This window comes from Labeo rohita, chromosome 22, assembly GCF_022985175.1.
Source record: "Labeo rohita strain BAU-BD-2019 chromosome 22, IGBB_LRoh.1.0, whole genome shotgun sequence".
NCBI lineage: Eukaryota > Metazoa > Chordata > Actinopteri > Cypriniformes > Cyprinidae > Labeo > Labeo rohita.
Genome location: NC_066890.1, coordinates 420,692 through 433,781, shown reverse-complemented (window position 1 = coordinate 433,781; position 13,090 = coordinate 420,692). Strand labels below are relative to the sequence as shown.

The 13,090-nt window shown below is 35.1% G+C and overlaps 1 protein-coding gene across 2 annotated transcripts; it reads left to right on the top strand.

Moving 5' to 3' along the window:
- Positions 1 to 3,222: 3,222 nt before the first annotated feature.
- Positions 3,223 to 12,408, top strand: LOC127153637 (GTPase IMAP family member 8). Of its 2 annotated transcripts, none has more exons than XM_051094835.1 (4): positions 3,223 to 3,300; positions 3,701 to 3,742; positions 5,942 to 6,601; positions 10,377 to 12,408. In XM_051094835.1, the coding sequence occupies exons 1-4, from the start codon at positions 3,291 to 3,293 to the stop codon at positions 11,813 to 11,815; spliced, it is 2,151 nt and encodes a 716-aa protein (XP_050950792.1). In that variant the 5' UTR covers positions 3,223 to 3,290; the 3' UTR covers positions 11,816 to 12,408. The 2 variants fall into 2 exon arrangements, with proteins under 2 accessions (XP_050950792.1, XP_050950793.1); XM_051094836.1 differs by having other exon boundaries at positions 3,242 to 3,300; positions 3,704 to 3,742.
- Positions 12,409 to 13,090: the final 682 nt, after the last annotated feature.

Below are 13,090 nucleotides of genomic sequence, written 5' to 3'. Positions count from 1 at the left end.
GCTTATTCTCATCTAAAGATGTTAAAATTTATTGGCTCTTAGTATTTGAATATGTCTGTGATAATTGGTTTGTCACCTGCCCAACCAATTAGGGGCCGGATGTGTAAGAGCCATTAAAGTTATTTGTTTATATATAAGATTGTATGGAAAATATTGTTTGGGTTAAGTAATTGTTAAATAATTGTATTTTAATAATTTAATATGTTCCTTTGAAGATGATGATGTCATTTCCGGCAAGAGCTGTTATAATCTGTTTTCACACAAGATTGGAGCGACACGGTTTTTTGACCGTTAAACATTTCCAGTTATTTTTTGTTATTAAACGTGTTGAACGGAAAATACTGGACTTTGGAATGTTTTTCGAGTTCAATACACGCTCACACAAGTAAAAGAAGCAACGGAGGTTAGAAATCGGACGGATTGCTATTACAGATGGTATAAATCACGTTTTAGTGTAAGTTTAAGATGTTAATGTTGATGATTTAATGTTAATTTCCTAACATTAGAAAGAAATATTATAATATCAAAGAACTAAAACTGGATCAGTTTTGGAAACAATGTTTGATTTTCTGTTATTAATAGAGGTGTGAATGTCTGTAATCACTCATAACACACCATCAACCATAAAATCTAGCAACACCCCAGCAACTGCATAGCAAGAGCCTAGCAACCACCCAGAATATCCTAGCAACCAACTAGCAACACTTTAGCAAACACCTGTAACTGACCAAACTATTTATGTTTTTAAACAAGTCTTAAGACAAGCCAGCATAAATTTGTCTTTCAAACATTTCAATCTAGTTATTACATGTATTCTTAAATGATTACACACAATTCAAATACAATGATGACTCTCCTGCCCAGTGAACACTCATGAGATCAATAACACTAACAAAAAACTCTCATTAGAAATTAATTTGCAACTCAATGTCTATTACAGTATCCAACATAAATTACAGATTGCTATTTCAGCAATTAACTTTTGGGGAAAAAAATCATGTTACTAATGTAAAGTAATCTTGCAGCAGATAAAAAAGCACTAGAAAACTTCAAATAACAAAGAACTGTATATGAACTTGTTATGCGCCACAATACAGTACAGTAAAAAAAAATAAATGTAAAATTGAATTCAGCATCCTCTGCACATTTGGCTAAGTTTCTTTAGAGTATGCAGTACTAGTTGGTCTCCTGACACAAGACTTTATCTCTAGCTAGTCATTTCGCATAAAAAAATGGTTACAAATAACATTTGACAGTCACACTTCTGAAGGTGTACAACCTACTACAGTTTACTGTACATATAGAATAGTTAAATTTCCATCATCAATATACTGGTACTGTACTATAATTATACTGTATGTGTATAAGTATAATACCCATGTAAATGATTCGTTCATTTCTCTCCTCTCTCCGTTGTTGGATGCAGAGATATTGATTGGTGTGTCATCAGTTTGGCTACTTAATGTTTAACTTACTTATTGTTAAATTTTTAGAGAAATGTGTCTTTGTTTTTAGCGCTGAATGAATGGTTTGGGAAGCCAACTAACATCAGTTACATTGTGTTAACAATCGAGAAAACTGCAATACGACCAGATGCTTACCCAACTGTGCTATTAGTTTCCGTGATCGTCATCTTCTTATTGATTTCATGTTATTATTGTTTCGTCGGATCCGGCAAAAAGGTCTACAGTATCCATGATGAAAGCGGAGCGGTCAGTCAGAGAATCGGATCACAAACAATTACGCGATGAATCTCAGACACATCCGGACGGGATCAGATGTCTCAGAGAACTTCTGAGTTAGCCGAGAAGCAGTAATTATCTGATACACGAACTAATGTAAAACAATTAATTAGTGAACTGGGCCGCGCTTTGTGTTTTTGACTCAAAAAAGAACCGGTTCATAAGAGTCATTTGTTAATGAAGTCGAATACACTGGGCGCACTGCGTGAGCGTGCAACTATCGTATAATAAAACACATTTTATTGAAAGACGTGTTTTAGGCCATTATTTTCCTTTACGCTGTCATCGCTGCGGCTGAAAAGTAGCACAGGAAACACTGCTTACATTTATATTTTATTCTGTGATAATTCTGGGGTGGCAGGTGGGGTGGCACAGCTTTTTCTTAGGGTGACAGTTGCCACCCCGTACCACCCCGGTGGATCCGCCCCTGGTTCAAACCTTTAAACAGACATTTAAAATGGCAAATATGCAAACATACATCAAATAATAGCCAAACATTTATTGTCATATTTATTAACATATTTATTAATATCCAAACAAGAATGGAAAAATCCTGTTTGTTACTGTTTGATGTCTGTTATATTTCAATTAGGCCAAGTGTTACAATAGTAATGGTGTTTGCATCATTATAGAAAGTTGTGGAGTGTTAATGTCAGTGAATCAATGATTTGTGAATGAAATTTATGTTGTGTTAAAGCAAAATCACACTAATACAATAACTGTGCTGTTGTGATGTGTGGTCTCATACCTGATTATAAAATCTAATGCCAAAATTATCACTGCAAAGATTGCATAAAAACACTTCTGAAAGTGGCATTTATGTGTCTTTACACACTGTCATGCTGCTCAGTACGTAAATGCATTTACACAGCAATTACAAATGCAGCACAAATTCTGAAACAGATCAGAACTGTAATCATTTCATCTGTCTTTTATGCTGCATTGCATCTATACACAGAATTTTGAGCGACCACAAAGCAGCCTTAAAGCAACCTTTATTTTTCAAACTATAAAAGTAAAATATTATTTTGTGTTCAGCAGAAGAAAGAAACGCATGCAGGTTTGGAACTTGAGGGTGAGCACTTAAGACACAACTATCACTTAAGTGTGTGTCGGTGGTTGTCAGTACATATTGTAAAATATGATGTGCGTGTAATTCGATCCTCTTATGCAACATTATAGCGCCACCCTCTGGCTGAATTACGCAAAGACAAAACCTCTGCCAGAAGCCTGTTTGCGTTGGTTCAGCAATTATGAATGTGAAGGTTAATCATAAGCTACGACCCAAAAACTCAACTTAAATTAATGACCAGGAGCTGCTACTGCATGTAGCCTATATATAATTATTAGAAAATCATGTATCTGCTTATTCTGTTCATCAGAACATTTAAACAAAAAAACGCATCTTCCGTATTTTTTCTAAGTTCTATAAATGGACGCAGTAAGTTTCATTTCAATAAATAGAAAACCACTTTTTTTTTCCAGTCACGGGACGGAGGTCAGCTCTCGTCTATCAGCGCTTTTCTTTCGATTTGTGTTGCCGTTGAAATGGCGTCAGGTAAGAATCAAATGGATAGAAATAAATGCAGAAACTTTTCCTTGATTTATGATTTATTTATTAAATATTAGCCAACAGAAGACAGTTGTTTACTTAATTGAGTTTATTAAATGTTATTCATTGCGCTCTTACATTCATGTTTGATCGTGCATTGGACACCAGGAAGAAACTAAACTTGGTTGAAGTGTAATTTTGACACACTGTAGATGTTCTGAGCATAAGTAAAATTATTTGAAAATTAGTGTTGATCTGTGAATCTGTATTCAGTCAGTTAAATTAATAATCGCAAACAATGTGAAGTGACAGCTTTTTCAGTCCGCATATGCTTTTTATACATAATTTTTAATGGATAAACCATCTGTTTTCTTTGTGTATGTGTGTGATTTTTCTTCTTTTCTAGCAGCAGCAGGGAGACGTCGTTCAATTTATGATCGTCCTAACAGTAAGTAAATTAAATCACTGGCAGTGATATTACGATGTATTAAACATTTATGTGTTAGAATGTTGTGTTGTAAGAGTTAAAGTATGGTTCACCTATAAAGGAAAATAATGATTAGTCCGAGTGTGTCAAGACTTAACTTTAAGTTTATATTGTACAAAAAAAAAAAAAAAAAAAAACAAAAAAAAAAAAAAAAAACATGTGAATTACTCGCATATGTGCGGCTTTTTTTTTCTTTTCTATTTTTTTTTTTAAAACTGTTTTATTGCATGTAAATTAGGGCTATCAAACGATTAAAAGTTTGTGTGCACATAATATGTGTGAGTACTGTTATATATATATATATATATATATATATATATATATATATATATATATATATATATATGCACAGTGAATTTGAATTGAATTGCATTGAGTTGAATTACTGAAGAAAAAAAAAATTGGATCAGGTAGGCTTTGTTTCATACCAAAAGTAACCAGCTCTGTGTTGTATGTTGGGTTTGCATGTTGTCAGTGTCCTCTTTGCTCTGTGATGTATTTTTCACTGCTTGAGAACATGATGTGTGTCATAAAAGCGCCATGGTTTTTCGGACGTAGCAACAATAATATCAATAATAATGATACATGATATTTCAAATTCAGTCAAAATTCAGTCACAGAATTGGCCACCTAAACAAAACAATCTAGCTTCCCACAAATGGTCATTATGAAATTTCTAATAAAAGGAAATACTTGTAGAAATAACTTAATATTCATAGTTTTTGAGGTCATACCACATGATATCCAAATGTGGTAACTACATACCAGCCATTAATTTTTTTTTTTTTTTCCAAATTTGAGAGTTACAAACCAGCCTGATGCTTCCATGGGTCATTGGTGAATTGCTATTGCTAGGCAAAGTCCTATCTTTAAATGGATTTCAACATAAAAATCCCAAAATGGTAGTTTCTTGATGGTCACATCACATGATATTTCATAAAATGGAAATCATTGGACAAAGTTTGTTTATATATTATGATGAAAATATAAATACAAATGCTTAGCGATTTTGCAAGATTACAAAACACTTTGGAAATCATGCCAAATAGTGCAGAAAATGAATCAGAATAAATTTAGGGTAATTTTAAATACATTTCCAAAGCAAGAGTTATAGCTGGACGATCGCACCACATGATATTTTGACAAATTGAATAACAGAAAAATTACAAATAACTAATCCTTTTTGAAACGTTAAATTGGGTCCATACATAAGAGAGGTACCTCATATATATGGCATCTGTATAATATATTTAAACCAAAATTCAGTCAGACATAAAATTTAAGTGTCATGTCATTGACCCAAATATAATCTCTCTCTCTCCCCCCTGGCTTGCTCCCTTTATCAGGGGATTTGCCACAGCAAAGTGATCAGCAAAGATGATTTGGCACAGAATATTGACCCAAATATAGTATATTTTTTAATTAAGTAGTTTGCTTTTATATTGCCACTGTAAATCCAAAGAAAATTTAATTTAATTCAGATTTATCTGTAAACCACATTTCTCAATGAATATAATTCTGAAGCAACATATTCAAATTATAATCATATAGAGCTATAATGCAGTCAACAGTATTCAAACTACTTCAGGCATGCAAGTCTTCTGAACCCAAACGTCGACTGTGTTTGAGGAACAGATTCGGATAAGTTGTCATTTATTGAAAAATATTCCAGCCTGTCATAGCTGAGATCTTCTTTGTGCTTATTTATATGTGACACCAGTGACGTCAGACACTTTTAATATAATCGCTATGAGAATAGAACAGAAAATGGTCTCTGCATATAGCAGTTGAAGCTGTTTCTGTGTTTTGTGTCATTAAAACAAACACCTGAAGATTTCCAAAGCTTGACAAAATGCTTCAAAGTGAAGAAAATTCCTTCTGTTGGTGATTTCCTGTGAGATCAGATTGTTAACTCAGGATTAGCATTTTGGGGGCCCTATAAATTTCAAAGAGCTTACCAGAAGAATGATAGAGGCCCACAGATAACCTACTGGTTACTGTACTAAACCAGTGTTAGTGAGTCCCTGCTGCTCACGGGGCTCGATGCAGCTGCCATTCTTTAACTTTTAGTGAACAAAATGTATAAAAGTCAATGTAAAGAAGAACTACATCTGCTAGTAAAGCTCATCTAAATTTTCTTTTTCTTATTAATGTTTTCAGTGTCGACTACTGGAAAAGCAAAGCTGAACATAGTACTGTGTGGAAATGATTCAACACTTAACAACTCAGTGTCTAAAATGTTTAGAGGCAAAACAAGTAAACCTCAGAAAGAGATGAGTAAAGTGTGTGTGAAGAGAGAAGGAATGATTCATGGACGACAGATCAGTGTACTAGAGCTTCCAGCTCTCACTCGACTCTCAGAGGAGGAAGTGATGCGTCAGACTTACCGCTGTCTGTATCTCTGTGATCCTGGAGTTCATCAATTCATCCTTGTTACTCCTGTTACTCTACTTACTAATGAAGACAAAGCAGAAATGGAGAAGATTAAAGAAATTTTTAACTCACTAGAGCACTTCATGGTGCTTTTCATTACTGAACGTACTGCTGACAAACGTGTGTCGGATTTTGTGAAATCCACAGAATCTCAGCGTGTTGTGAGTCTCTATGGGAGTTTGCACACTGTGATGGGGTTAAAGGACCAGAGAAACTCAGAAAAGGTCTCAGACCTGTTTGATTGTATAGAGCGCATGAAGATCGAACCCTATTCTCTTCAGATGTATATGAGAGCTTCAGAGAAGAGAGTCAGACATGAACTAGAAGAGAAACTGAGTGTGAAAGATGATGAAATCAAAGAGTTACAGCAGAAGATCAAGACACCGGGTGAGTGCATTCATTTATGTTTCTGAATAAAGCATCTTTTTGAGAATAGAGTAATAAGCTTGCAGATTATTTAGTACAGCACATCTATAATAGGTGAACCACACATGAATAAATACTCATTTATACTTAAGCTACCTAAAAATAACTCAACAATATAATCCTAAACCTTTTATGTGAGTATAATTGTTGAATCTTTTGCAATTAATGACTGGCTAAAATCTATAATCTGTAGACAATGCTAGATCCAAAGGCTTGAATACACTACATTTGTCCAGATTTTTTTTTACCCTGATTTACAGTCTGCAGACTGTTGCTAGTTGCCAAAAGCCAAATCTGGTTGGTTGATTTCCAAAAGGCATAAGTGGGACATTGGGAAAATGTCATTTTTGGGGCGTGTCTACAAAGGGCTGTTTCGGTGTTTTTTTTTATAAAAAAAATATTTTTATATAGTCGCTAATCCCACTTCTACCTCTAAACCTAACGTTAACTATGACTGAACAGTAATAAAAATATAAAAAACAGGAAAGTGCAATCACAATCATTTATTTATTGCAAAAATGGCAACAGCCATACAAAAAAGGAATCCAAATAACGATGCGTTTGCAGCCGCAGTCTTTTTTTGGCGGAATACAGTAGGTTTCAGGTGCAGTAGATCAGAGCAGAATTTAAATTGTTAATCGCTGAAAATATTATCCAGATTATTGTCTTGATCCAAAGAGTATAGAAGTACCAAGAGGCGAAACTCTGTACTGATATGGGCAACAGTCTATAGATGGCGCTGCGGAGGCGTTGCCGCCATTTTGGACTGACACCTGCAAAAAGTGTGTAGAAGATGCGAGCGAGCAAGTGGCTGAAACGTAAGCAGTGTGCTGCAATAAACTACAGCAATTATCAATCCACCAGGCATGATTTTGCGTTTCATCGGTTTCCAAGTGATCCACAAACGTAATAATAATAACAAGGGGAAATATTTTAACTATGAATTGATTTTACAGTGCATATTAAATTGTTAGCAGGACTGCTTGACATTAACATCCGCCAACTCGCCAAATGCAGGTTGATTTCAGCTGTAGCGGGTAACACAGTCACTCCCACTGACCACTTTGGCGGGTTGAATTTTATATACAGTTAATACAGTTTTTTACAGACGCTAGGACACATTTCTCAATACTTAGGTCACTTTTGCAACAAAAAAAAAAAAAAAAAAAAAAAAAAAAAAAAAAAAAAAAAAAAAAAAAATATTCTCTCTCTTAATCTCTTCTAACACAATTGCCGGTGGTGGTTTTGATCTCTGTTGCTTATTTGATTTTGATCTATTACTATTTTCAGTTCAGTGTTCACTTAATACATGACAAATTACAGAGACCTCACAATAGTTGGAGTCCTTGAGACAATGGTTGCTAGGTGTTCATATTTTGTGATAAATTTGAACAGTTTTTTATGAATGTGTACCATTTTTTTATAAATGTATTTTTTAATAAAAAAAAATTACATTGTGAATAAATAAATTTGAGTGTGTCTGACTCTATCACTACCAAACATCGAATCTGGTTATTTCACTACATTAAGTTTTTAACTTAACAAGGAAAAAAATACAATAGAACATAGATATGGGGTTTGCAGTAATTGTATCGGTTTACTTGGTAAACAGTAAGCAGTATGAAACAGTCTAGTCAATTGGTGAAGGGGACCTGTCTATAATATTTAATTTAGATATAAATACATATATATACAAACTTTACATAAGTCATTGTAAGTTGGTCAAGCGCGACTGGCTCGTATTATTCTACGGCGTTTTGTGTAGGTGTCAGTCCAAAATGGCGGCAGCACAGTTCTGTCATGGGCGGAACTGTTGCTATGGAGCGTTCTATTGAGTTTCGCCTCTTGGTACTTCTATACTCTTTGCTTGATCCACTCCTCGAAGGCGCCCGCGCGTCATTCCAACACATCTCACCAGAAACACGGCATGTCGTAATCTGTGACGAATGCAGGCGAGAGCCAATGAACGTCCGATTTTCCTGTCGCAAAATGCACTTTAGCACGGGTTTATGGCTGTTGCTGCTGCACTCGCTGCTGGAGATGGAGATGAAGATCGCCGGACAAAGCCTTGAATTTGGTTCTGGTCCTCGCAAATCGTATGGATTCTGAAGATCTGGGTTACAGCACACAAATAAAACTGTTTAATTTGTAATTATGATGCGTGTTCGGTGTATTTGATGGTTCTATTGTTAGTCACAGCATGTTAGAGAAAACGCCTTTGTGTTCCACCACGACAAACGAAGTTAATATTACATGAATGATTAAACGATTGCAGAAATATTATTTATTTTAAGGGTTTAACGTGTAGTCATGATAACATTATGTAGACCTATTCTTGGAAACGAGCTGGCAACAGAAATCACACAGAACAGAATGAAATGTTATAATTTCATTATAAACGTAACATTAAATGTAAACGTTAAATGTTTAGATGATGTAAATATGTCAGTATTGTACATTTAGTGTCTGTAAAAATGTAAATAAATGTACATTTTGTAGAACCACATTTTACGTCGCGTTGTTATATGTATTGAACCCTGTAACTTCGTTGAACAAGAGGGGAACAATCGCCACTTTAATTTACAGCCCGCAGATGGCACAATTACCCTGTAACTACATGGAACAAGAGTATAATTTCCCAGTAATTTTAAAAAGCTTACGTATAGATACACCAAACGTACGATTTAATAGAATAGGTACCTGTTAAGTTTTTTTTTAAATTAATCCATTATAAATTATGTGTATATCTGTGATAAACGTAACCTATTGTTCCCTTATAGTTACACGTAGGTACAATATAAATACGAAACATTCACCGTAACTTTAGTTTATTTACGCAGTTCTTTGCAGGTTGTATATCTGGTTGTTACTCTCTATTACCAAAACGTAACATATTGTTCCCGTACCTACATGTACGTCCTTTAATAGGTACACTATAATTACAAAAACGTACACCGCAAATTTAGTATACTTATGTAGTTCTTTGCAGGTTGAATATCTGGTTTGTTATCCCCTTATTACCCAAATATAACATATTGTTCCCGTATACCTACATGTACGTTCTTTATAGGTACACTATAATTACAGAAACATACACCGTAAATTCAGTTTAATTACGTAGTTCTTTGCGGGTTGTAATCTAAAGCGTTACCGAATGATTTCTGAAGGATCATGTGACACTGAAGACTGGCGAAATGATGCTGAAAATTTTAGCTTTGATCAAAGCAATCAATTACATTTTATTTAACAGATATTAACATAGAAAACAGCTATTTTACAGGAAATAATGTTTCCCAATATTACTATTAGTGTTACTCTTCAGCCTGATCTCAATGCAATTCATATGTATTACGTGGTGGCTAATTCGTATGATTTTGTACGACCTCACAAATTCATACATTTTTGTCTAAGTCATACGTATTTTACGAGTTCACAATTTGTATGAATTCGTACGAATGCCCTTCACCTAACCCCGCCCCTAAACCTACCTGTCACTGGGGTCTAGACAAATCGTACAAAATTGTACAAGTGAGGTCGTACAAATTAGCCACCTCGTAAAATACATACAAGTCATGAGATAGCAATGCACTATTACATGCCATTTAAAAAGGCATTAAATTAGATTTGATGTTACCTGTGGAAACCCTGAGTATAAATTATAAACAATATTCTCTGATGACCTGGATAACTGGCAGTCTTTAATCGAAATTCAATGAATTTTATTATCTGTCTTTAGATTCAGGAGAAACAGAAGATGAACTGAGGATTGTGCTGCTGGGAAAAACTGGAGTTGGGAAGAGTTCAACTGGAAACACCATCTTAGGAAGAAAAGCATTTTTATCAGACATTTGTCAAACATCTGTTACTAAAGTGTGTCAGAAAGTGACAGCTGAAATCAACAGCAGACACATTACTGTGATCGACACTCCAGGACTGTTTGATACTGATCTGACTAATGAGGAGATCCAGAGAGAAATCAGCAACTGCATCCCCATGATTCTGCCTGGACCACATGTGTTCATCATTGTGCTCAGTTTAGGACAAAAATTTACTCAAGAAGAACAAACAGCAGTGAAGATCATACAAGAGACATTTGGTGAAAGCTCTTTAATGTTCACCATGGTGCTCTTCACCAGAGGAGATGATCTCAATGACAAAACCATTGAACAGTATTTGGGGAAATCTGGATCTAATTTAAATAAGTTGATTGAATCGTGTGGAAACAGATTCCATGTGTTCAATAATAAAGAGACTGGAGACCAAACACAGGTGACTGATCTACTGCAGAAGATAGACAACATGGTGAAAGCAAACGGAGGGAGTTACTACTCATGTAAGATGTTCAGAGAAATGGAAAGACAAATACAAGTACAACAGAAGAAGATACTGATGGAGAAAGTGAAGAGGATGAAGATGATAATGAAGGAAGAAAGACAGAAACATGACAAAGAGAGAAAGAGAAGAGAAGAGGAATATATAGAGAAAGAAGAACGATATAAAAGAGATATTAAAGACAAAGAGGAACAAGAGAGAAAGATGCAAGAGGAGATGAAGAGAGAAAGAGAGGAATGGGAGAAACAGAAACAACAGGAAAGACAAAGAAGAGAAGAAGAGGAGGAGAACTGGAGAAAAAGAGAACAGGCGATGTGGGATGAATATAATCAGAGACTTAAACAGGAGGAAGACAGAAGTCAGAGAGAGAGAGCAGATCTTCAATCCAAATATGAGGAACAGATAGAGAGAATGAAGATGATGATGGAGGAAGAAAGACAAAATCATAATCAAGAGAGAAAGAGAAGAGAAGAAGAATTTAGAGAGAGAGAACAACAATATAAAACAGACATTAAAGAAAGAGAGGAACAAGACAGAAAGATACGAGAGGAGATGAAGCGAGAACAAGAGGAATGGGAGAAACAACAACAAGAAGCAAGACAAAGAGAAGAAGAGAAGGATTCATGGAGAAAGAAAGAACAGGCAATGTGGGGTGAATATAATCAGAGACTTAAACAAGAGATGGAGAAAATGAAGATGATGATGGAGGAACAAAGACAGAATCACGATGAGAGGAAGAAGAAAGAACAGGAAACATGGGATGAATTTTATGAGCAACTTAAACAAGACATAGAGAGAATGAACATAAAGATAAAGGAAGTCAAAAAACATGATAAACATTAAAGAATGAAGCAGAGAAAGCCTAGATTTGATATGTATTTGTACTATAAGTGCATATTAAATGTCTTATTTTGGAACTACTTGAAGTATGTTAAGTGTTATTTAAGATATGTGTAATGCCAAGCCAGCAGAGGGAGCCCTCACCCGAGTACTGACTGCCTACGCTCCCTCTGCTGCTTCTACTTTCACTTACTGTTTGGGACTATTTAAACAGTGACCATGTGCTTGCTCTTTGCAAAGTATTGCCAGTTAACCTGCCTTACCAAGCGTTCTGCTATATTACTCTGTCTGCTTACCTGTTGCTGTTTTGCCTTGCTTTTGGATTCACGAGATTATGGATTATCCCTTTGGATTGTTTGTCAGATTGGACTGCTTTCATGGTTTGAACCTAAAGCTTGTCTTCTTGCTATCGTTCTCTGTATCACCCCTGTTGTATTGTTTCCCCGGTTGGACTGATATCACGGTTTGGACCCACAGCCTGTCTTTTCACTGTTGTTTCCTGGATTGCCCTATTGTGTTTTTTACTGATCAGACTGCCTCTCTGGTTACTGACCTTTTGCCTGCCTCCCTGTATTTGCCTGCTTCTACAATCCCTAATAAACGACCGCATGTGGTCTCTGCCTCAGCGTCCACGTTACAATATGCTGAAGATCAATTTTAAGCTGACATACATTTTAATATACGGTGTTAAAGGTGCACTATTTTAACTTTTAGTTACAATTTTTAAATTATGCATAACATCAATCCAATTTCATTATGGTTTGTTGTAGTGCTACCATGAAATTATTTTTCATTAATAACTTTTAACGGTATAGCAACAATAATGTCCTCAGCTAGACAGCTTGAGATCCTTTCTATTTAAACAGGATATATCTTTAAAGCCTATTAGTAAATGCTTTATGAGCAGTAACATAATCTCTCTATTTTTCAGATGTAAAAGTAACTAATTTGTGATAAAGAACTGACGTTAGCTTAAAGGTTGCTCTCATCAGTGTTATGACGTCAATCACAAGAAAAGGAGACCACAAACTAAAAAAAAAAAAAGATTCACGTTAGTTCACTGTTAATGTTAAGTTACCAATGACTCCACCTGATTTTCTAACTTGTGGCAAAGAGGCAGCTGAACATACAACAGTTGCTGCTTGTTTTTTTTTTTGTTTGTTTGTTTTTTTTGGCTAATATAGGTGGGCTCAAAAGGATAGTTCACCCACAAATTTGCTGTTAATCAGCAGCCATTTGAAATTAACAGCCATTTTCACTGTGCTCATTCAGTGATGT

Coding starts and splice junctions, on each gene's coding strand:
- LOC127153637 (XM_051094835.1), top strand. Junction 3,743..5,941: donor AATTTATGATCGTCCTAACA/GTAAGTAAATTA, acceptor TAATGTTTTCAG/TGTCGACTACTGGAAAAGCA. Junction 6,602..10,376: donor GCAGAAGATCAAGACACCGG/GTGAGTGCATTC, acceptor ATCTGTCTTTAG/ATTCAGGAGAAACAGAAGAT.